The 22236-nt window shown below is 48.4% G+C and overlaps 10 protein-coding genes across 10 annotated transcripts; 3 read left to right on the top strand and 7 right to left on the bottom strand.

Annotated features, from left to right (window-relative positions):
• Positions 1 to 831: 831 nt before the first annotated feature.
• N7484_007122 (VOC family protein) lies at positions 832 to 2262 on the bottom strand (the record flags this gene model as incomplete). The annotated part of the gene is made up of 1 exon (XM_057117509.1): positions 832 to 2262. One exon carries the CDS (start codon positions 2260 to 2262, stop codon positions 832 to 834), a length of 1431 nt encoding a protein of 476 aa, XP_056970544.1.
• Positions 2263 to 2520: 258 nt separating this feature from the next.
• On the bottom strand, positions 2521 to 2727 carry N7484_007121 (uncharacterized protein; the record flags this gene model as incomplete). Its single annotated transcript, XM_057117508.1, has 1 exon — positions 2521 to 2727. One exon carries the CDS (start codon positions 2725 to 2727, stop codon positions 2521 to 2523), a length of 207 nt encoding a protein of 68 aa, XP_056970543.1.
• Positions 2728 to 4286: 1559 nt separating this feature from the next.
• Positions 4287 to 5202, top strand: N7484_007120 (uncharacterized protein; the record flags this gene model as incomplete). The annotated part of the gene is made up of 5 exons (XM_057117507.1): positions 4287 to 4407; positions 4460 to 4691; positions 4739 to 4791; positions 4847 to 4956; positions 5011 to 5202. The coding sequence occupies 5 exons, from the start codon at positions 4287 to 4289 to the stop codon at positions 5200 to 5202; spliced, it is 708 nt and encodes a 235-aa protein (XP_056970542.1).
• A 2463-nt stretch (positions 5203 to 7665) lies between these two features.
• Positions 7666 to 8817, bottom strand: N7484_007119 (uncharacterized protein; the record flags this gene model as incomplete). The annotated part of the gene is made up of 3 exons (XM_057117506.1): positions 7666 to 7944; positions 8000 to 8473; positions 8524 to 8817. 3 exons carry the CDS (start codon positions 8815 to 8817, stop codon positions 7666 to 7668), a joined length of 1047 nt encoding a protein of 348 aa, XP_056970541.1.
• Positions 8818 to 9557: 740 nt separating this feature from the next.
• N7484_007118 (Zn(II)2Cys6 transcription factor) lies at positions 9558 to 12631 on the top strand (the record flags this gene model as incomplete). The annotated part of the gene is made up of 7 exons (XM_057117505.1): positions 9558 to 9653; positions 9757 to 9943; positions 10302 to 10679; positions 10732 to 11171; positions 11433 to 11832; positions 11877 to 12045; positions 12118 to 12631. 7 exons carry the CDS (start codon positions 9558 to 9560, stop codon positions 12629 to 12631), a joined length of 2184 nt encoding a protein of 727 aa, XP_056970540.1.
• A 373-nt stretch (positions 12632 to 13004) lies between these two features.
• N7484_007117 (putative C6 transcription factor (OTam)) lies at positions 13005 to 15135 on the bottom strand (the record flags this gene model as incomplete). The annotated part of the gene is made up of 2 exons (XM_057117504.1): positions 13005 to 14724; positions 14792 to 15135. The coding sequence occupies 2 exons, from the start codon at positions 15133 to 15135 to the stop codon at positions 13005 to 13007; spliced, it is 2064 nt and encodes a 687-aa protein (XP_056970539.1).
• Positions 15136 to 16344: 1209 nt separating this feature from the next.
• On the bottom strand, positions 16345 to 16914 carry N7484_007116 (DNA-directed RNA polymerase II subunit RPB4; the record flags this gene model as incomplete). The annotated part of the gene is made up of 3 exons (XM_057117503.1): positions 16345 to 16472; positions 16534 to 16661; positions 16724 to 16914. The coding sequence occupies 3 exons, from the start codon at positions 16912 to 16914 to the stop codon at positions 16345 to 16347; spliced, it is 447 nt and encodes a 148-aa protein (XP_056970538.1).
• Positions 16915 to 17242: 328 nt separating this feature from the next.
• On the bottom strand, positions 17243 to 18893 carry trm5 (tRNA (guanine) methyltransferase; the record flags this gene model as incomplete). The annotated part of the gene is made up of 4 exons (XM_057117502.1): positions 17243 to 18216; positions 18270 to 18347; positions 18412 to 18513; positions 18605 to 18893. 4 exons carry the CDS (start codon positions 18891 to 18893, stop codon positions 17243 to 17245), a joined length of 1443 nt encoding a protein of 480 aa, XP_056970537.1.
• A 433-nt stretch (positions 18894 to 19326) lies between these two features.
• Positions 19327 to 20433, bottom strand: N7484_007114 (uncharacterized protein; the record flags this gene model as incomplete). The annotated part of the gene is made up of 2 exons (XM_057117501.1): positions 19327 to 20216; positions 20268 to 20433. The coding sequence occupies 2 exons, from the start codon at positions 20431 to 20433 to the stop codon at positions 19327 to 19329; spliced, it is 1056 nt and encodes a 351-aa protein (XP_056970536.1).
• Positions 20434 to 20917: 484 nt separating this feature from the next.
• On the top strand, positions 20918 to 22225 carry N7484_007113 (uncharacterized protein; the record flags this gene model as incomplete). Its single annotated transcript, XM_057117500.1, has 1 exon — positions 20918 to 22225. One exon carries the CDS (start codon positions 20918 to 20920, stop codon positions 22223 to 22225), a length of 1308 nt encoding a protein of 435 aa, XP_056970535.1.
• Positions 22226 to 22236: the final 11 nt, after the last annotated feature.

The following is a 22236-nucleotide window of genomic DNA, read 5'->3' as shown; positions in this document are numbered from 1 at the left end:
ATACAATGTAAGAATAAACAAGGTTAAGCGGGAAGATCTCATGGATAAAAATTCACAGATCGCAGCCATAACTTAGTTGCTGAGCCTCCTTCCATTTCCCTGGTACGCGGCGTTCATTCGGCCGGAGCGGGTGCTGCCGTCATCGTATAGGCGTATACGGCTCGGGTTGCCGCATCATCGGGCGCTTCCGGCTTTCTTCCTCGGCGACTTGGCGGCTGTGTCTTCCTCTTGTTCAGACGTATTCGGTAATTGTGCGCTTGGTCGCGACAGGGGTTTCGGGGACCAGTATCGGGGCTTAGATGTGGCGATCTATTAAAGGCTCGGAATGATTTGGTGATGTGCCAGTCGTTAAGTATGTGTCGGGACGAAGGGCAAAGGGAGGCCGAGTTATGTATTGTCGCTTTTGAGCAGAATTTTGTTTTTGAAAATTCAATGGATTGTGGTCTTATGAAGAGTGGTGATTACTACATTGGATATGTAGTTTGTAGTAGCAGCTAGTCGGAAATCCGGGGAAAATACGGCTAGGGATGTCGGTCCCCACTGTCCCGGTGATTGTCTTGCGGATCTTTCCTTTTCCTGCCGAGATGAATCTATGATGCTTCCTATGTACAGGATGTCAGAAATTGTCTGATGACCACAAATCCGGTAATTGGTATTTGTTCATTTGCTTTGGTTATATCATCTATCGTATGAAGTAATCAACCAGTTCATAAAAATTCGCATTGAATTATTGGGTGTACGATATGGAATGTAATGTCACAAATAGCAGTTGAGGAAAACGCTTCATGAAATCAAAAAGTCCGATTGACCAGCAGCCAGGTCTATATATGTTTAAACTTCAATCCTCTCCAATCCAAGTTGTCCCCTGCAAAGCTCCAAGGACTTTGCCTGCATTTCAGCGTACAGATGGAATTCATCCGCGATAAGGCATCCCAGGGAGCGCTGGAAGCCGTCTAGATCAGGCTCAGCGCTCATGATGAGTTGTTTTGACTGCGACACATTCCCGAGGTTGGAGTTAAAAATACCACCGGCAGACAATGGCAAAAAGTCTTCATAGGTGAGAGGCTCAAAACTCAAAACACCTTGGTCTAGAAGTTCTTGAAGCGGTACAGAGGAGCTTCCAGATTGGGCAATATCGACGCCATCTTCCGCCAGTCTCTCGCCCTTCGGCGTTATCCGATAGCTAAAGTATGCCAAATGATGCTCACGCAAAGCTGGCAACGTATCTGGAAATTCCTTGAATCTATCTTCCAAAAGTATTTCGTAATCGTTGCCTTTGATCTTATTCTTTGCTGCCTCGGCATTGACTCGGTCCAAGATCTGGTCGTAGAGCTGACGTCCCTCTCGAGTCAATGCGTAACCCCGTTGCTCCACTTCACCAAATCGAGCCGTATGGGATCCTTTCACGTATTCGGCCGATGTGTCACGGAAGTAGACAGTCTCTTCCAGGGCTTTGAAGCTCGTTTGCCGAAGAAGAATAGGACATTCTCGTTTGGGAGGACCTTCGATTCGTTCTTTGGCGGGCATTCCGCGGTCCACCATGAGTTTCTGCACTAGATCGATGTCGATAGTACGGGGAGTCAAGTGATTGATATGAGAGCTGGGGAAGGAGACAACATCGGCGATAAGAGGGTGCTCCGCTTTAAGCATCTGGTATTCTTCTAAGGAGACAGTTGCTTTGGAATGCCATCTGAAAGTCTCAAGGCCATTCATAACAAACTCTATGCACTCTGTCGGAGATAGAGACCCTTTTGTATCGACAAGATCCAGGAGGGATAGAAGTCTCGGCGTAAAGATGTTTCGTCGCTTCAGAGCTTGTTGTGCCAGCTCACGTGTTCGTTCTGTCAGGAGATCCATTCTCAGTACTGTTGTGAAAACACGGAATGGGTGTTCGGCGAGAGCATCGTGAGTTTTTGGTCGGAATGCGGTGGCGTGCATGGGAAATCCAGCTAGACTTAGGTCGTAGTATCCGACTGGGTACATTCCCATGACGGCAAACATGCGTCTGATTGTGTTCAGTTCTTGAGATGTTCCTAGTCTGATAGCGCCGTGTCTCTCTACACGGTGTCGTGAAGGTAAGATATCATCCGGGTCGATAACTTGTTTGCCTTCTAAACTTTGACTGCATTGAATAGCTTTTGCATCTGCTTCCCAGACCACATCTATCAGGTCGCCGTAGAGAGGGACTTCACTCTTGTACATCTCAGAGAGAGCATGACAGAAGCGCGCCCGTAGCGCATTTTGGTCCCAGTGCTCAGTCATCGTACAGGCCGTTTCGGTTTGGTTTGGGAAGTCTTATAACAAGAATGAAATTATCTAACAAGGATAGATAGGATATTTGAGGTTCCCATGAGTTTCAAGTAGTCTAAACACATAATGGCCGATAAGTCCATTCCCTTTATATTCAGTGTACTACGTACTCTCCGATAACCGATATCGTTATCGCCGTGAATATCCGTTATCGGGGATCCGTCGGAGGCGCCGATAAGATTATCGGAATGATTCTTGGAGGACGTAAGTTCAAGGATAGATGCGGGGATCGAAGCCATCATCTGGTTTCCAGAACCAATCTAAACCCTCATATTTGGGGCTATGGTGAAGCGTGGCGGGAATTAGAGCGCAAGCCAATAGGAAGCGGATCCGTCGGAAATTCAGGAGCTCTTTGTCTGCCGGAAGTGCCGTACCGCCGTCGATTCGCCGAGGTCCATATGAAGAGTTACCAGGCATTCTTGATACTGTACACACATTTTGATAGACCCGAGGTTGGGGACCTTTGACCCTTTATTTTCAATCGAAGTTGTCTGAGAAATCCTTATGTCTTGAAGCTATAGAAGTTCTATATAATTACCCGGAGGATTTGTAGCCTTATTGGATTGTGAGCTTCCATATGACTTTCAATATGACCATGTACACCACCCTTAATACAATAATTAATCAGAAGTATTCTCCCAGATTAGTTTTCGGGCCTACCCCGTTAATTATATATGTTCACTAAATAGTTCACCACATCACCATGTCTTACGCAAATTCTACTTAATTACGCATGGTTATTAATAGCCATCTAACGCGCAGAAACATTGCTTAAAGTTTCATAAAAATCTACCCTAAGTTTTCTAACCACTAATAATTATCTCGCCACCCTTTGTACTAACACATTAATTTTTACGTGTAGTATTACTCACCATAATTCTAGTACATACCCCTGAAGGTACTATTAAATAATTTTATATCTTCCTCTATAAATAAGCTCTAGATGCAATCTAAGAAGCTCTTATCTCAATAATATGCAGATAATGTTCAAGGGGTTTAAAAGCCTAGTGACTACCTGGGCGGGTCTTTCACATTTACACATCAACTTTCAAACCGCTCTTTCGCTACCAAAGCTATATGGATCATCGAATTGTCTTCTCAAAATAGTTCTCTATAGTCATGGGTTAAAGTGAGACTTTTTGAAGCGAGCCCTCTTAATACTGAATTGTACATGCCTTGCCAAAAGTTGGTTGTTGGATTGTTACTACCCGACAAGCACTAGGGGCAATACTTACCGTCGCCATTGTAGCAGCTCGAAAGTCAAGACTCAGCTCATATATTTGCTTTCCCTTTCCTCATTCTTTATTCACTCAGAGAAATCTCTTCCTTACTATTCTTCTAAGATCTAAATTACTTATAACGAGGCAAAGTGAAGATGACCTAGCTTCAGGCGGGCCACGTACGGTGGCTGAAAGTGATATTTCGGTGTTTGGAGTCGATACCTGGGTTGGTTGAGTCCAATCACACTATTTTTGGTAATTGTGGCACTGACGTACGCGTGTAGCCTGGTCATGAGCACGGTAGACAGGCAGTTGCCATCCCAGAGGACACCCCAGTCAATGGCGGTAATGGCGGCGACTGGAGATGAGAATTTTCTGCGATGACAAGTTGATAGATCAGGGCTTCTTCCTCTCTTTCCTTTCTTCTTCTCGACAACTTCCACATTCTAGACTGTTTCTGTCAGTCTCCTCTCTTTTCCCTCTCAGTCCCCTCTCAGATACTTCCTCTCACTTGTTTTCCTGCTCTCTATTTGTGCACTAATGCTTATATCCTCTTTCTAATTTTCTCCCTCTGCCAAACTATTTCCAGTCTGACTCTTTTTTTTTTTGACTCTTTTTTCTCGTGCCATTTTCGAGAGTAGCGTCCTCCGCGAGATTCGCGAGATTCTTCGCCGGTTTCTCAACCGGCACAAACCCCAGGATCCAGAGATTCTCGAGCTCGCGCGAAAGCTTGACCAAAAGTCGCGTGAACCTGCAATGCCAAGCTTGGCTGTCTCGAGCTTGAATTTGAAATTACAGGATGCTGATGGTATTCGGTACACCGACGTTGACTATGAATTGAACCTCGTACTACCTCTGGCCTTGCCGTCCGAGCTTGGTAAGCTGATCAAGAAAGAAATGACTTATCGGGTTAACTAAAATCGATATAGTGAGCCATTTAAGAGTCATTAACATCGTCCTCAACAAGAGTGTGCCGATCGAGGCGAACATCCGCTTCAAAATCAACGATTTGCACTTGAGTGCGTGTCTGGTTGCAACAACATCCAAGGGCATAGCATCAGTACCAATCAGTCTCCAGACTGAGTCCGCGTGCTCCCTTTCAGGGGTGAAACACAAAGGCAAGAAGTGGAATCTGAATGGAAAGTCAGATTATACAGTCTGGTACGGGGAGATTGACGATGTTGCCGTGAACGTGGTCATCGTGGAAGCAAAGGAGAAGGGAAGGGGATGACTGGGCTTCCCCAATCCCTCGGCTACATGGGTAAGTCCCTCAGCACCTGTGAAAAATATCCATCGTCTAATTCTTTTTGATCCAGGGATTGTCCACAGACGGCGAAAGCTTCTTGGCAAGAATGACTGTACCGTGTACGGAGTCTGTTGTGATGATGTTCACTTCCTTTTTTTGAAACTCGATAACTATTCCCGGGTAAGTTACTCTTGATCATATTATTCCTACTAAATTATTCTAACATTGACCTAGTGGTCTGAACGCCTGATAATAGCGCGTAATGATAAGTACGAGACAGTGTTTGGGCCGATGGTCTTCATGATGAAGAAGGCAATGCTGCTCTCGCCAATGCACTCGAAGGAGTCATCGGCTCAAACTCATCATGATCAGGAACCAAGCGCAAGAGAGGGGCTTGTGCTGGATGAGCGGATGGATGGGGAGTAAATAGTACCAAAATGAAACCGCCATGTTTCTCTTTGCTAGTACACTTTCTCACTACTTCGTAACTCTCTTCTCCGAAAATCAACTAGAAATTCCTTCCACAACATTCTTCTCCCAACCCCACAACTCCACTGACCCTTTTTCCATCACTTACTCTCCAGTGAGGTGGAACTCTTCAGTCCAGTGGAAGCTCTGCATCACGCTAACATATGTCTAGAGATGGACTAGACCCCGAAATCCTCCCTCCGAATTCTAGACCCACAGTGCCCAGCAACCGATCTGGTGACGGGCTGTCGCGCCAATCAACAAGAGTGGTACTCTTCTCAATTCAATGATGAATTTATCACTCCTACGGGAGCCAACTTTCAAGATGAGTTCTAAGCGGCGAACGCACAAATGGCCATGAAGCTCCACAGAATTTACTCTTTTGTTGCCCTAAAAACCGCTATATGCGAGGCACTCTTCGTCCAAGCCATGGGTAGCCTCAGAAATGACATTTAGGCACGTATCCACTGCCAAGGTGGCATTAGAAGTTTTGGTGGTGCAGGTTTTGGGGGGCAAGAGATACTACGCCACTGCCTCCGAGCATTACTTTCGCAGATGGAGGAGCCACCATGACCAAAAAGCAGGCCCTCGATTGGGCTAGGATTGAACAGGCGGAGCTCCAGGGTCTTCTGGACCAGACACAAAAGACCTTGGAGATGGCAATCAATGCTAGATAGGGAAAGGGCAGAGATGAAGGACTGGAGATTTCGTTAGTAGCAGACTCAGAACAACCCCAATCAACAGTAACTACAATAATGCTAATGCTTTAACGGAATCTTGTAGCTGTTGGTAATCGTCGATTTCCAAAGGGCGAAAAGGAAGCAAATATTGTGAAATTGACGTAACGTTCAGTTCCATTACTCAGAATAGAGCGACAACTTTTGGTCTGGATATCATCTTGAAGCGAAAAGCAAATACAGTCACCAGGCCTATTCACCACCAGAACCATCATCCGAGTCGCAGCCATCGGCTTGAAATGTGAAACATGTTTTGTCCAATTTGCCACGCAAGCAGGGAGTTGTGATAAGGCCTCCCGTCACTTGAGATCTCGAGATGTTCTTAGGTTTACGACTGCAAGGCAAGGTCGATAGTATAGAGGCATGCCTGTGTACATAGGCAAGGGTGCCGATAATCTCCTGGCGTTGACTAGAATAGTCCAAGTCTAGTTGAGACCACTAATTTGAATTAGCGTCATTTATCTAGTGGATGGGGAATTCGTTACCTTTCCTTTGGTATTGATTTGAAGTGAACGGAAGCGGTGGTGATCCGTCAAGAGACCAAAGATTGTATGTTCAACCATGCCCTCGTAGCGCCGCTGTCTATGAATCATACCTAGATAGATAATCAGCGCCGACGTGGAAATGGAGTGGAAGAGCTGACCCATATATGCAAGGGCCTGGGGCACGCTAAAGTAAGATTAGCCTTTTTTTGTGTCCATGATAATAATATTGATGTCTAGGCCTTCTTCCCCAGCGTATGGTTGGTACCAAAGAGAAAGATCAGGGGATCCTTTTAGATGGCACATTTCCCCCTCGTAGGCGATCGGCTGAAGTGATAATTGACATTTGCCCGATATAGGAATTTGGGTTAAACCAGGGAAGCGAGGGTCTTCGGGAGCAGTAGAAAAGACAGCAGCAAAAAGGAAAATCAGACGCTGTTGCAACGAAATCTCATGTAATCCATCTGAGTTGGAGATCGAGGTGTCAATATCACTGAGATAAGACCTGCAGTCCTCAGGTATCCGAAACGGAGTCTGAAACTGGCTCCAGTTTGTATGATTAGATTTGGTGAAGTGGAAAGCTTTTTCAACATCTACAAGGCCAAGCTGATCAACTACCAATGTAGGAAATCCCAGATTCCTTAGTGATTGCATATTCATAACGGGCAGTTTTCTTTTTGAAATGGGAAGATGTTCATGAACGGAGATGGTGGGGGAGAAAAAGATAAAAGGAGGCTATGGAGTGAATTGCTCTTGGCCTTAACAGGTCTAGTCAGTAGATTGGGTTCGTAGCATTACGGGAATCAACGTCGGTGTTGAAACACGAATAACACGTCACACACAACACTTCTCCTCTCCTCCTTGAAGTTTGAGATAAACACAGTCCACTGACTCCGCGAAAGGACGATGGCAATAGACCGTAGCATAAGAAATGTGGAAAGTAAATTTTGATTGGGGATAGAGAAACTTAAGGGTAGCCGGCCTTATTCCCGAGCTCCTGATATTGAAATCATGCTCTGTGTGTTAAAGGCTGAATGATACCTAAAAAAATCAATTAGGGTATGCTTTCACCATATAGGAGCTTTTATTCTGTCTTCTCGCTGTTTCCGCAGCACGATAGGGTGTTACATGGGCATACAGACAAAGCATGGATATTCATTTCCTGTACATTCGATAATTGAATTGTTGTATATAATCTGGCTCTAATCATCCCTGACCTTGCGAGGAGGAGGAGTACTTTTCTTGACTAATACGAAGTCCTGCTCCAACAGCCAAAAGCCCATAGACTCCTTGCCATCGACAGTTCTCTTCATAGGAACAAGATTATGCTGCTTGGCAATTTCCAGATCCTCAGACCATTTATAGTCGACAATCAAACTTTTCTTGACGCCGAAAACAGCATCGCTTTCGACGAAGTTGCTGTCCCGGGAATATAGTGCCGTGATCAACTTGGTGTATTCAGGGTGCATGACCATGAAGTGCTATAAAATTTGAAAGTCAGACTCCGGGATCAAGAAAGCTTAAGCACAAACTAACCATATGCGCTGGTCGGTACCAGTGTCTCCTCAGCTTGCGCAGGAGCTCTCCGACCGGGCCATCATTCGAGATCGGGTACGCAACAGGCTTGACACATTTGAAAAGATATTGACCCTTGGCATCCGTAAATATCTTTCCACGACAGTTCGGGTCTTGGCTACCGTCATACTCGAGGTCATATACTCCGTTACCATCGGTCTCCCAAACATCGATCAGGGCTTTAGGAACGAAATTGCCTTCGATGTCGCGAACAGAACCACGGACAATAGTAGGCTCGCCAGGGGTTCCATCGGAAGTAATAGATTCCCCGTTTTCAAAACAATGAGCCTCCTCATCGTGGAATGGACCCAAAACCGAAGACTCGGTCGCGCCTGGGACGGCAGGGTATGATAGCGCGTCTACCAGAGCCGAGATACCCAGGATATCAGACAGGAGAACAAACTCGTGCCGAACATCGGTTGAAATCTGACCGACCTATTTAGATGTGAATTTTAGTCTTCTTGATCGAAAAAGATTATACTTACGCGCGTGAGGAACTGCCAAGCTTGCTCCCACTCGTCGAATTGCAGATTCACGTCTCGCACGTAGTCGTGCGAGGCTTTGACTAGCTTTGTGATGAGATACATCATTCGAGGGTTGTCGCACATTGAGTTAATTTGCATCACATTTTCGGTGATATTCTCGATGGTCAAGTCGAGCATTGGGGGGAGTCGAGCTGCGATATCTTCAGGGGAGCCTGCAGCCCATTTGGCTCGTGTGCGGTCGCTAATTCCATTGAGACCAGCGGCTCCGATACCATTGGCAGAGGGTTCCGACATAATGTAGCTTGAGAGGGAGTACCAATCTGATATCAATAGTCAAGGTGTCGTTGACTCAGTTATTGGGGAATTTGATTACCAATTTATATTCATTTTTCAATCTACCAATAATGAAGTAGTCAAGCATACCAATAGGATCAATCTAAATTACTTGCATCTTCCCCGCACCCCATATGCCCCGGAAATGCTACACGAAGTCCAAGGTTGAGGATGTAAAGTGGATCTCGGGAGATCGGTAGATGATCCGACGGATATTGCAACTTCCGTCGGGAAGTGGCGGAATGGACTATGTCATGTCGCCCTCGACACCTCTAACCCCTTAAATTGTTCAAAACCTGCTAGGACTGACACAAGGATACGTATCAATCCAAGATAGATTTATGTCTAAGAGTCGAGTACGTTAATAAGTGAAATACCCCCAGTAGCGTAACACTTGAGTAGAAATAGATCCCGATGTCCCGGCATGCCGAACCGATGATAGCTAATTCCAATTAAGAAAGAAGATCAGTAAAATACATAATTGAGAACAACTTCAAGCTTTGGCTTGCCATAAATATCCCCAGACCCCAGGTTCCCCGCGATAAGTTCAATCTCAAGGTTTGAGGGCGGGTGGTTCGGCACACGGGTTTGATGATTTTCTGCGCTTATTGTCCGCCACAACATTTCCTCCTACAACATCGCATGATGGGGAGTTGGATTGGCCAAAACTCCTGATACAGAGCCCCGTGGACCCATGCACTATGGACCCTTCCGAGGCTAAGCCACGATTGCCCTCGCAACGTCGTTTGCCGCGAGCGTCGCGTGCTTGCGAGACCTGCCGTTCTCGCAAGACTAAGGTATGTATCGTCCTTGCTTTATCTCCACTCCCCACTTCGCATAAGCCTCCAATGCGGACTGCTTATCTAGACTCTGTTCATTATCAACTGACGATCATCACAGTGCGATCAAGCTCAACCATGCTCATATTGCGCATGTACATCTTCTGCTCTGATCCCGCTTGAATGGCAGTACGCTGACGAAGCTAAGATCACTCCTTTAACTGTGTCTACCGTACATCCGGAGGCCGGGGAACTGCTAGGGATCCCCATGCTCAAAGAAAACGAGCCGCTAGAGCCCCGCAGGAAAGGTAAGCATCTTAGGCTCCGCTATCGTTGAAGGCATTTTCGGATCGGATTGGATTATCTTCTGACAGTCACACAGCCGTGATAATGTGATACACTCTTCACCCTGGCCAGGACCGGGATTGGCCCAAAGCAGTGCCATTCCAAATGCCTTTAATTATGAGAACCGAAATATGAACCACTCGACCTCCAGGGCGGTAGGTTCACCCACACTAATGAGAGAAGCACCACGGGCTTTTTACCCCACCGGGCCTCTGGGAACAACTCCTGAGACCCCAACCACAGCAACTGAACATGATGATGACGAATCTTGTAAGGCCCATCATTACTAGACATGGAACTCGAAGCTAACGCCCCGCTCAGCGTCTTCAGAGCTCGGGGACGCCGCAGGCAGAGATGGCCTCAGTGGAGTGAATCTCCATACAAAGGGAACTGAGTTCTATGGAAATTCATCAAATCTAGCGTTCCTCGGTAACCTCTTCGCAAGAGCCCAGAACCAATCGGAAGGGCGTGAACCAGTCGGTAGTCAGGACATTGCAGCGAAGACGGCAAACAGGCCACAGCCGTCCTCGCCTGAAAACAGATCCACCTCTGGAAAATCGCAGCTTTCTATCGTGAACTTACTTTACAATGCGGACTACACAGGTTATCCGTCACCGCAATCCTATGACAGCACAGAAAGCTCGCACAAAAGTTCCTCGCATGCAAATGCGCCGAGGAGCACGGCGGGCCCTATCAATTGTAAGTTTTCCAGCACCGTTCTCCAAACATGACACCTAATACCAAGGAATAGTCCAAGAAAATGCCGGTCTACCCGCACTGTTCGCCCAGATCACAGACGGTGCACAATTGGAAATCGAGAAAATCTTCATCGGCAGCTACTTCACAAATAAGCACTACATCCACCCGATTTTATCAAAAGGCGCCTTCATGCGACGCTGCGAGCGCGAAGCATGGCCCATATCCCGACGAGCCGGACTTTTTCGAGGCACCACTAAATTTTCAGGACTGTACTTTGCCGTTGTTGCACTGGGTGCTATCAATGCGAGTCCGAATGAGACCGCTCTGCTGGATCATTTCTATCAGCAGTCTACAGACCCGGACAGAACAGCACCAGCAACCCATTTCTCGGCGTTGGATTTTGCTAAATTCTATTTTGGGATTGCGAAAGTCGCTCTGGGTGATTTGTTTGAGAGTAGTTGCCTGGAGACGGCTCAGGCATTGCTGCTTTTGGTATGTCTATCCCTAAGCAGAACCATTCAAGTACTTATTGAATAGAGTGTTTTCCGTCAAAATTCTCTGCAGCCTCATAGCTGTTATATGTATAGTGGGATGGCTGTTCGAACAGCAGCGGCGATTGGACTTGCTTCAAGTATGTCCTCGCTACCACCTAGTCGGCGGCGAGAGGCAAAGCGTACATGGTGGTGTATCTACTCACATGAGATGTAAGCGCTCATGATCTTGCCATGTCTCTATTATCCTAACTCCCGACAGAGAAATGTGCTGCTCATCAGGTCGCCTAGACAGCATGAAAGAGCTAACCTACTACCAAGTCTCTCTCCCCAAACTCAAGGCATGAACCTCACCCCATCTGCCGTCATGCTATGTATTAACAAGATCCAGATCCACTTTGGAGGCCTCGATCCCGACGCTGAAGACAACGACGTAGCCATAATTCCAGTCATGGTCTCTCTAGCCCAAATCATGTCCGAAGCATCCCACCAACTCTACCACTCAACACAACGATCTCTCAGCGAGAAATCCAGTCTAGCAATGTCTCTCGACGCAAGACTACAGGAGTGGAAATCTAATATCCCAGCATTCCTAAATCTAGATGCACATCCACTCAGCGACCCGGAATGGGCCTTTAAACAAAAGCTCGTACTAAGACTGAGTCAGTCCCTCCCTCTCTACTGAGACAAAGTCTAACAATAACAGGATACTACAATACCCGAATCCTAATCCATAAACCATTCCTCGTCGCATCAACTACAAATGCTGAATCGTGTGAGTTCAGACAACATCTGCATATGTGTCTCGAAGCAGCACGCATGAGCATAAAAATGCAGTACGAGTCTTTTATGCATCGTATTTATATTCGCACCTGGTAAGCCCATATCAACACCTATGCATAAGCACAAGAAGCAAATACAGACCTGATAATAACACTGATCTAAAGGTGGTACAACACGACCTATGCCCTCTACGGCTCAATGATCCTCCTCCACCTAATCCTCTCAAATTTCCCCGGCCTACCAGATGAAGAACTCCTTGAAGACGTCGAGAAATCTCTCGAGATCTTCTCATCCATGGACGATATTATCGTAGCCCGGCGCTGCGCAGAAATGCTACGTGAGGTTCTGGATGTTGCGCGGACATGTCTTGCGCGTAGAAGGTCGCAAATGACTCAAATGCCTACACGGTATCCTGCGTTGGACGGCCCGTCACTTACGTCTGGTTCGCATGCGCAGGATGGGTTTGCTGTGCCGGAGATTTCTCTGGGGGCTTCAGAGCTTCTGACGGAGGGGCAAGCACAGGGATCTGGATTGCAGCCCGATGACGATTTCTTTCTCTCGCTGTTTAGTCAGGATCAGCAGTCTGATCGGACGAGGGCGGAGATGTTGGCTAATTTGGTTGATCCTTCTATATTGGAGGATTTTGCGTTCGGGGGACAGGAGTTTTCTCTTTTCTAGTTTGGGGATCGGGACTACGATATAGCGGGATTAATATATCCAATCATTATTCATTTCGTCCGATCTATGCGTCCCAGCCGGGAGTATCTATATACATAAGATCAATTCCAATCCTTTCCGTGCCTAAATTCAAATCAAGTCCTGTCCAGCGAGTAGGGTAATTCCAAGCAAGTTCAACGTATCCATCATGTCAAAGCCCCTTTGGGGCGTACATGCAAGCAAATTCAAATTCAAATAAAATCAATCAAAATCAGTTATGCGCTTCGAACTGAGAATCCTTGGAACGCCGGGAAATATGTCGTGAGGTAGAGGTGTGTGTAGGTGTATGTCGAGAGGTAGAGTAGAGGTATAAGGTAGGTGGTGTAGTTCAAGGTCACATCATAGAAGTTTCGTTCTCATCCATATCACTGACAGAAGTAGCAGGAGAAGCCAAGCCAGATATAACCGACGAAGAAGCACCCGTTCCACCAGGAATTCCGTCTGGATCACCCATAGCCTCATCATAGGTAGCAGCATGCATGGGCGGCAATCTCGTCTGCTTACTGGAAGCCATAAGCTCATCGATAGTCGGTTTCGCAGGTACGTGCTTATCGAGCGCAGTAGCGTTGTCCAAACTCTCTAATGCGAAGCCCATGAACTCGGCGTTCTTGTGGCTGACGCTTAGCGTCCATCTGTACTCGCATAACCGGACGCGGTAGAACTCCGATTCCTCGGTTGTTGGCGCGGTGATTCGGAGCAACATGCCGAAGGAACCGATAAGGGAGAAGTTCGTACGTGCTGATGCAGGCCAGAAAGAGCGTAGATGGGCGGGACGCAGTCGGTTAACGAAATCCATTGCCGAGATAAGTCGGGTCTTTGCTGCCGAGCGACAGATGTGTGCGAGGTAGGAATCCGTTCCGTCTGTGGCGAGGGAACGAACGATGCAGCGGTGGAGGGTGATTTCAGTGGCGAAGTATGCGAGGTGGAGGGCGCCGTTTCGGGCGTGTTCGTCTGTGATTGTTTCGACTAATTCACCGCTGCCAGATTCCATTTTCAGTGCCGCTGGGAGTGAAGAGAACCAGTCTTTCAGTCGGATTTGGGCTGGTTTGGCTTTTTCCAGGATAATTCGCGTGCGCTGGTTTCCTGCGGCATGGAAGTCTTCCGCTGCTTGTAGGGTATAGAAACGGTCTAGGATGTCGGAGAGGATGGTCGTCAGGGCCACCATATGGCAGAAAAGAAGGGGTCCATGTCCGACTGCGGCTTCGTCGTGTGCGGAGTGGGTACCAGACAGGAAGGCATCTGAGAAGTCCTGCTCCACAAGATCCTTGACAGTCCAGTTGAACGCGAAAATGTGTGAGGGGCGGCCGTGCACGAGTGCGGACCACTTGTCTTGCATGTATAGGGCCCAGGCAAGACGTTTGCGCAGACCCTTTTCCCATGTCTTCATTCGCCAAGCCGTGCAGTCTTGGTGCAGACCCAGCTCGAACCCAGCTGTCACCAACTGGCCGTTCAGCGAGGAAGTGGCCAGTGTCGACTTCTGTGTTAACAACAGACCCGCTTGAATCGTCGAGATACTGGGGAAGGGCAATGAATCGAGTAGCAATTTCAACGCTGCACTCTCCAATCGAGCAGAATCCGGTCGTCTCTGCGAGGAGGCACCGACATCCACAAACTTCAATGTCAATACGTACACTGCCGCCAATAGCAATGGCGATAGTTGACGACGCTCGCGATATGACTGACGGAAAGCATCCTCCATCAAAATCGGAAAAGACGGGTGCACGTGCTCGAAAAACTTCTCGATCAGGGTGGATCCATAGGGAGCAACCAGGCTCTCAATGGCATCTAGTGACACGGCCTGCGAGTCACCAACGGGAACGGTATTAACGACACGCATAAAAGTGCGGTCGTCCGCGCACCTCCGAATGCGAGAGGTGGAGACTGAGAATTCGTCATATTCATCCAGCGGCAAGAACTCCAATAGTGCGGGTTCCAATTCTGTGGTCATGCCAATATGTTGGGTCGACTGGTTGAAGAAGCCTGGGCGAATCATGGTGTGACAATGGCCGGGGCGAGCAACTTCTTCAGTGGAAATAGACTGGACAGTAGAAGGCCTGGTATCATCAGAGTCAGTTCTTCCATCTCCACTGCAATTCGACTGGAGACTCAGCATCGGCATACCGTTTGGCAGAATCGTCCCGAGCCGACTCGGATAGCTTTCTTTTCTTAGTGGGGCCGTCCCCGGCCGTTAAGGTAAAAGTGCAATCCTGGCGATGAAAGTCGCACGAATAGCATTTGTTGACCATGTCGTTCATAGCGCAACGACTCTTTCTACGGAGGCAGGCGTCACAGCTGGCTCCATCCCGGACACGGGGTAGGGACGAATTGATGGGCGATGGGGAAAGGGCAGGTGTGGAGATCGATTGGGGTCTGCGGCGTAGGTCCGGGGAATGGTGGCTTTGGGTATAGGGCGAGGCAGCTGGGCTAGCCGTCGTTGAAGGCTGAATGGTAATAACGGTGGCCATGGGGAAAGGGAGAAACCGGGGAGATAAAGGGAAAAGTGGGCAGTAGATACGGCGGAGATAAAAAAAAAAAAAAAGTAGATACGCGAATCTTGTCACGTAAAGGGATAAGTCTGGGGCCTCCGCAATCTGACAGAACCGAGTATAAATGGGGTATTATGATTGGGAACTAGAATTGGAAATCATCAGTTGCTATTCGTTGATCTGTAGGTGGTATATAGATAAGGAAAGCAGGTGAGGCAGGGGAGACACACGAGATAATGATAATATCTTATCAGTTATCTCCGACGATCCTATATAGCTCAAGCAGATGAACCCGCGAGAGACTGTAGTAGGATAAGATGCCGGGTCGTACGCTCCGTCATTCCTATCTGGGGAGCAGTTTAGATCAATCCAGGACGTAGTCGTCGTGAAAGGGAAAGAGAAATGGATGAACAAGAAACCAGAGAGAATAGGAAATGATGACATCGATATAGAATGCACTTGTATGGACTCGAGCCGACTTGACCCAGACGATCGCCTTTTTGCTCTCGTAACAGAATTGCCGTTTGGATCCTAATTATGACTTTGAAATTGTCACAGATAAGACCCGCTCCGCTGATTGGATCCCCAGATCGAGCCTCCATCCTTATTACGTACTGATTAATCCTCCTTACTCAGCTACTTCCCGCAGACCGTATGATTCGTGTCGGTCCTGGAACGGCTGCTCCTCGCTGCAGGTCGTCAGGGATTAATTGTCTGGGGAAATCAAGAGGAGGGCAGACGTTCTCCTGGGACTTCGCCCCAGATCAGCGAGACCTACGAATCATTTGCCTTGGTTGGAAGCAGCTAGCCCCCCAGCCAATCAGAGCCTCATGATAACGCTCTGGATGGGAACCAATCACACCCGGCAGAGCTCCGTGTGGGGTGCACACGGTAACAGTCGCGCCATGAACTGCCACTGCCTTGATTACAATTAGGTGAGTTTAACTTGGGCCCCACAACGGAGTCATTCAAGGAATCTCCGGGCATGTGAGCACTTACTCTCTAAAACGCTGATCCGGGTGGCAATGAGGAATTCTTCGGAAAATGCTCAAAAGTCTATTACAGGCCCGGGAATCCTCCAACGCCTAACGCCTGATCCCATGCTACTCAAATTTGGGGATTTGTAAACGGTCAACTGTCCTCCGATCTCTTACCTAATAGTAAAACCCTTGCATCCGGATCTGCATCTTACTCGGTGAAGTTGCGCAGCTTGGTCAGCTCGTCCAGTAACTCTTGCAGGTCGGCATCGGAGATTTTGTGCTGAAGACTGGGAATAAGGGACTTGGCTTCCTCAGCATTATCGCAACACAAACTGCCTAATGAAGCAAACCCATTAGCCCGATTCGGTATGCAGATACGGTGGAAACCGAAACTCACCCAGCTGCGATCGTTCGAACATCTCCAGCTCCGTGTGCGAGTTCAGCAATCGCTCGACCGCCTTGATGTTCTCCTCGTCCTTGAACCGGGCAAACACATCCAGGTAGTCCAGGGTCTTGGTCAGATTCCTAGATCCACCCCGCATTAGCAATTCCGTCCTTTAGTCCGAGCTTCGGAGGGGTGCACATACTCCGGCTCCTCGTACTTGTTTCCACCGCGCCGCTTGTTTTCTAACACCTTGTGAATGACAAGTCGGGCCTCGGATAGGGAGAGGGTGTGGGTGTGTTGGTCTGCTCCCAGCTTCAGGGTTGATGCGGCTTCGAGTTCGCCTTGGGGCAGCACGCGCTGGCGGTGAGTGGCGGGGGGTAGCTGCACGCTCATTATGATGGGATAGAAGGATAGAGTGGTATCTCGTAGATTGTGCACAATAGATCGGGCGTTGGCAACTAGATGCGAGATGGGCGTTGGATGTTGAGGTTATTCATCTTCAAGAGCTGACCGCGACGAAACTCTGCAGGTTTCCTGCCGGCAGTTCGAAGGCGGTCAGTCCACAAACTCACCGCACCAAACGATGCAACGCTCCCAATCAGGTATATGCTTAAATAGTTACAAAAGTACGAAGATTATACCAATTCTTCGGTGAGTAGGGTATCTATGGATTCTTTAGTCTATCCTTTTTACATCTCTCAAACGCCGTGAAATGTCCAATTTACACCTTCCGGAACGCAACCTCTGCCGGCAGACGGAAACTAGCACAGAACATCTGTTTGTTCGGACTGACGAGTCGGACATTGTGGATCGCCAGTTCAATGGCGGTGTTGCCAGTGCCTCCAACTCGGTCCTCGTGAGTGATGGTGTACCCAATGCGCTCAGACAACCGCTGGCAAATATCAATGTGATCGTCCACCTCGTTGTCAGAGTGGCCCGAGAAACAGTAGACATGAACCATAGGCAGAAGTTGAGAAGTGTTCGGTGCGAAAAGCGACTCGTGGCCAGCGTAGACACCCTGGAAGGCATCGACGAACTCAATGGCAGTGGCAGGCAGGTTCATAACGTAGTGGTCCACAATAGACGGACGAGTATACACCTCAGCTGGGGGCTCAACCACCTCCTTACCCTCCTCGATCTTACGCTTCTTATCACTGCGGGACTTGACCTTCGGCTTGATAGTGACAGTCACCTGTTCCGCCTCCAACAGAGCCTTGGCCGAGGTCTTGATAAACTCCCGACCATCTGAGTTGAACGGCGTCACGAAGTCCTGGACCTTGTTCCGCACAATCGCATCCTGCATCACCTCGTATCCATGCGGGTTCAAATCATTGCCCCACACAAAGATCTTCTTCTTGCCCGCAGGAACGGCGAACGGCCCAACGCCAGCCATGACGTCGCAGACCATCTGACCCGGCTTGAACTTGTCAACAAGTCGTCGGTGCTCGGTCTCCAAGCGACTGTTCCAGTACACACGGGCGTAATCGAATCGAAACTCGCAATCCTGTTCGTGCTGAACAACATTCAAATCATTTTCACCAATAAGCACCTCGAATGGGAAAGTTCGGAATTGGCTTTGAGAGCCAACATCTTCAATCTTGTTGATGACGGTGCGAATGGAGGGATTTTTGTCTCTCAGAATCTCGGCAATAAGGAACTTATAGGGGAAAAATTGCTCGCGGAGGTTGAGGTGTGCTAGTCCCGTTAGTATCGATGACTGGTATCTGGCGCATCGGGCAGAAACCTACCAACATGCCCCACCTGCGTGAAGCCTTGAGGAACCTCCTGCATCTCCTTTTCTGGCAGAATAGCGCCAATAATCTCAGCTAGACGTTGATTATTAGTCCTCATATCACCAAGCGCAAGTATCGCAAACATGTAATTTCATACCATAGGACCAGTATTCATAATCCAAAACCAAGTCATAAGGCATCACATCAACAGTCCCCTTCTCAACAAGCGCATTGATTGTCGGAGACCAAGTCGTCTTATCTGTAATAGACCCCAGAATTAACATCAACATCTAAAATTCGTCCCAGCACCTCGGCTGATCAATCGCAACAAATCACCACGGATTACCCACCATCAGGCCTCAAATCCCCCCGCAGCAAGAGCGCCTTCTTAACCCCATCCTTCTCCTGCAAATCACGCACAGAGCTCAACCGCGGGACAGCCAACAAGTCCCGCACCTTATGAAGCTCCTGGCGCACCTTTGAGATCTCCGAGTTCTTGAAGACCTTGGCCGCGGCGATCGGCACGGTCTTGCGGAAGAACGACCGGTCGAGAGTGCGCATTGAGCGGTTGACGGGTGGTCGGAACATTTCGGGGAGGTTGTTGGAACCCTGCTGGCGGTCGTCGTTCGAAGACTCCATTGAAGGGAGGTGGCCTGTGCACAATTGGAGAGTCGGTGCGTACTGTGAAATAATATTGGGCGTTGATAATGGATTTATTTCCTTATCGGGCACGTGAGGTGCGGCGGCGGGCGAGGGCGGTGATTGGTTGATGTTTCAAGGTGTTATACCACCATTAAGGTGTGTTCAGCTCGAAAATCTGGGCATCATGTTCAAAAGGTCATGGAATATTTAGATTATTCTCATCCATCGTCTTTTAATTGATGTTCATTGATTAAGATATGTAGATTTTACTCCTAAGCCTGGAGTTTCAGTTTAATTGAACTCATCCATCTGATATATGGTCCCAAAGCCGCTCAAAACAAGCATAAATTAAAGTCATGATATCGTAAAAGTTGAAAGAATCCCCTGCAGAACTTAAACTCGCTGAGAAATACCAGAGACCTGACTAGCATCACTCGTGAAACGAATTGACCATGTTCTGCACCATTTCAGCCTGAGCCTTCAAATTCGTGTTCCTTTCCTTCAGCTCCAAAATTTCCTTATCCTTCTTCTTCATCGCTTCCCGTAACAAATCCCTCGCCCTCAGTGCACCCTTATATCTCGAATCCTCAAGATTGACCCGCGAAACAAACTCATCCCTCGCCTCATTTGACATAACAACCTCATGTTTCTTGAAAATACTCAAAAGCTCCTTCGCCAAATCCGATTCATCAGATCGCGAATCCACAGTCAGGATATCGGTATCCCGATATCTTTTCGGCGTGGGCGTCATGCATAGCTCAGCCGAGGCAGGCGGAGGGCGAAATGAGGATGCGGAAGATGTGCCAGGTGTGCCAAAATAAGGAGAGGATTGAGTGGATTGTGGCTCATGGACGTAGTCCGATAACTTGCGCTTGCCTGGGGAGTTATTTCGAGGAGTGCGGGGTGCTTTGGAGGGCGGAGAGCCGGCGTGGAAATTCGGTTGCGACATAAAGGATTCTTCGGCGTACTGGCTTGCTTGTGTAAGTTTGGCATTGTCGTCTGAGTCGAGGTCCCAGCCGAACTCGTCGTTGTCTTCGGCCATCATGCGCGCTTTGGGTGTCATGGAGGTTGTCGCGGGCTTGGAGGCGGAGTGACGTGGTGGGACGTCTATTATTCTGTGATCGGTTTGAGGTGTGAATAGGCCGTTGGAGCGTTGGGTGCTCTTGGTTGGAGTTGAAGGCATGTTAGATTGAGATTGAGATCGGGGGTCTGGTTCAGAGTCGGAGTTTGCCATCACAACGGTCTTCTCGCGAAGTTCGGCCTCTTCGTTCCAGAGGAAGAACGTGCAGCGCTGACCTTGCGGTTTGTGACACGTATAAACTGAAACCGGAATCATTAGCCAGCGAAACAAGTAAAGCGGGTTCTACTTACACCATCGTCCTCTATTTGGTCCTTCTTTCTTCACTTGGAACCTGACGGCTGGCTCTCGGTCTGGGCAGTTGCAGTACCACGCATTCTCCTTGTAGAGGCCGTTCAAGCGGGCTGCAGTCCTTGGGGATTTGGGCGACCTGAAGCCTTTCCTGTATGGAGACGACATCATGAAGGCTCAACGGTGCAGGGAAGATGTGAAATGCAAGAATGGAAGGTACAGATTCAACGATCGTCGCTATGGAAACTCATATCATATCTAATCAGCTTATCGCCCGGTAAGACATCGCCCCGCATTATTGCCTTCTTTTTAAGACCTGACGCCCTAAAATGACAGCAATCTTTTATTAGGTTCGCTAATTTAGAGAAACCTCCACGTGGAGTCCTATTCTGAGACCACAGCCACCTGCCGCTGCCACTAGTATGTGACATAAGTGGGATACAACCCTCCCAGCTCCAATGTCGTCATACCAAAATCCTCTCGTCAAAAGAGGCTGAATACCCACAAATAAAGCTTCAACCCCACACAACTGCGCAGCTATAATCCCGTGGAGCCCCAGTTTCGCAATTCTTAGCCTTGATGAGACCAGCAAAGATTCGGCCCAATGCGACCCGCTCAATAACCCCGACACCAAAATTATACGACCGGCAACATGATCCAACAATGCGGACCATCCCTGATGGACCTCCCAAAGGAACTCCTAATCCACATATCGTCTTTCTTATCAAAGACCTCAGATCTGAACGCTCTCTGTCGTGCAAATAGCACCTTCAACGACCTCCTCACAAAACCTCTTTATCGTCTGGATATCCACCAAAGCAGCATCGCCCTCCACTGGTCCGCAAAACATAATCAAGCCTCAACGGCAAAGAAATCCCTCTGCGCAGGTGCAGATTCGCAACTTAACTCAGACTTTGACAATCATGTCAAAGGCTGTACTCCGCTACTCTTGGCAGCCTACTACGGCAGCGAGAGTGTCCTCTGTCTCCTACTAGAAAACGACGATATAAACTTCAACCCGAACGCGCGAGATAGGAAATACCTCCGGCCACCAATCTCCTGGGCTGTGAAGCAGGGTCATCGACATATTGTCCGTGCTCTATTAAAGGACGAGCGTGTGGACGTTAATCTGGAAGATAAGAATGGCGACACAGCGTTGCTCACGGCGGCTAATATCTCCCACTGGGAGACTGTTTCCATGTTAGTAGGCAGTGGACGTGCAGATCCAAGACTACAAAATCGACAGGGCGCGACAGCCTTATCGAAAGCTAGTCGTGATCGAGAGGCCGAGGGCGACGTCGATCTATTATTCGCTACGCATTTGAGACTTATTCTTGATGGGAATAATGAGGAGGCTCATATCCAGCATGTATTTTTCTATGCGGCTATTATGGGCCAATTGGAGATTGTGAAGTACCTTGTACAGTTCTTCGGGGAGAAACTCGATCCAAATGGTGGTGATCATGGGTATGGACGCGGAGCGTTCTCCATAGCGGCGGATCGGGAGCAGATTGAGGTTGTACGTTTTCTGTTGAGCTGGGAGAAGACAGATCCGAATCTCAGGGATGGGTGGCAGCATCAGTCGCCACTTTTTGTGGCGGCAAAGCAGAGACGGGTCGGGGTTGTGGATGTTTTGGTACAGAGTGAACGGGTGGAGTTGGAGTTGGCGGATGTTCACGGGACTACGCCTTTGAGTGAGGCTGCGACGAGAGAGGGGAACGGGGGTGTGATTAATAGTCTGGTTACGGGGGCACGAAGGGCGGATCCGAATGCGAGGGATCAAAATGGGGAGACAGCGTTGTATAAGGCTGCTGCGATGGGGATCTTGGAGAATGTGAACGCTTTGTTGGAGGCTGGAGGGATTGATCCTAGTTTGGGGGATTTGGAAGGGAGGACACCGTTGGATATAGCGAGGGACTATGGATATCCACTTGTATGTAAGAGATTGGAAAGTATATAGCAATTTGCCAT

The sequence above is a fragment of the Penicillium longicatenatum genome, assembly GCF_028827895.1.
Source record: "Penicillium longicatenatum strain IBT 33135 chromosome Unknown contig_4_segment0_segment0, whole genome shotgun sequence".
Lineage (NCBI taxonomy): Eukaryota > Fungi > Ascomycota > Eurotiomycetes > Eurotiales > Aspergillaceae > Penicillium > Penicillium longicatenatum.
The sequence above is the reverse complement of the archived record's forward strand: the minus strand, read 5'-3'. Positions and strand labels throughout refer to the sequence as shown.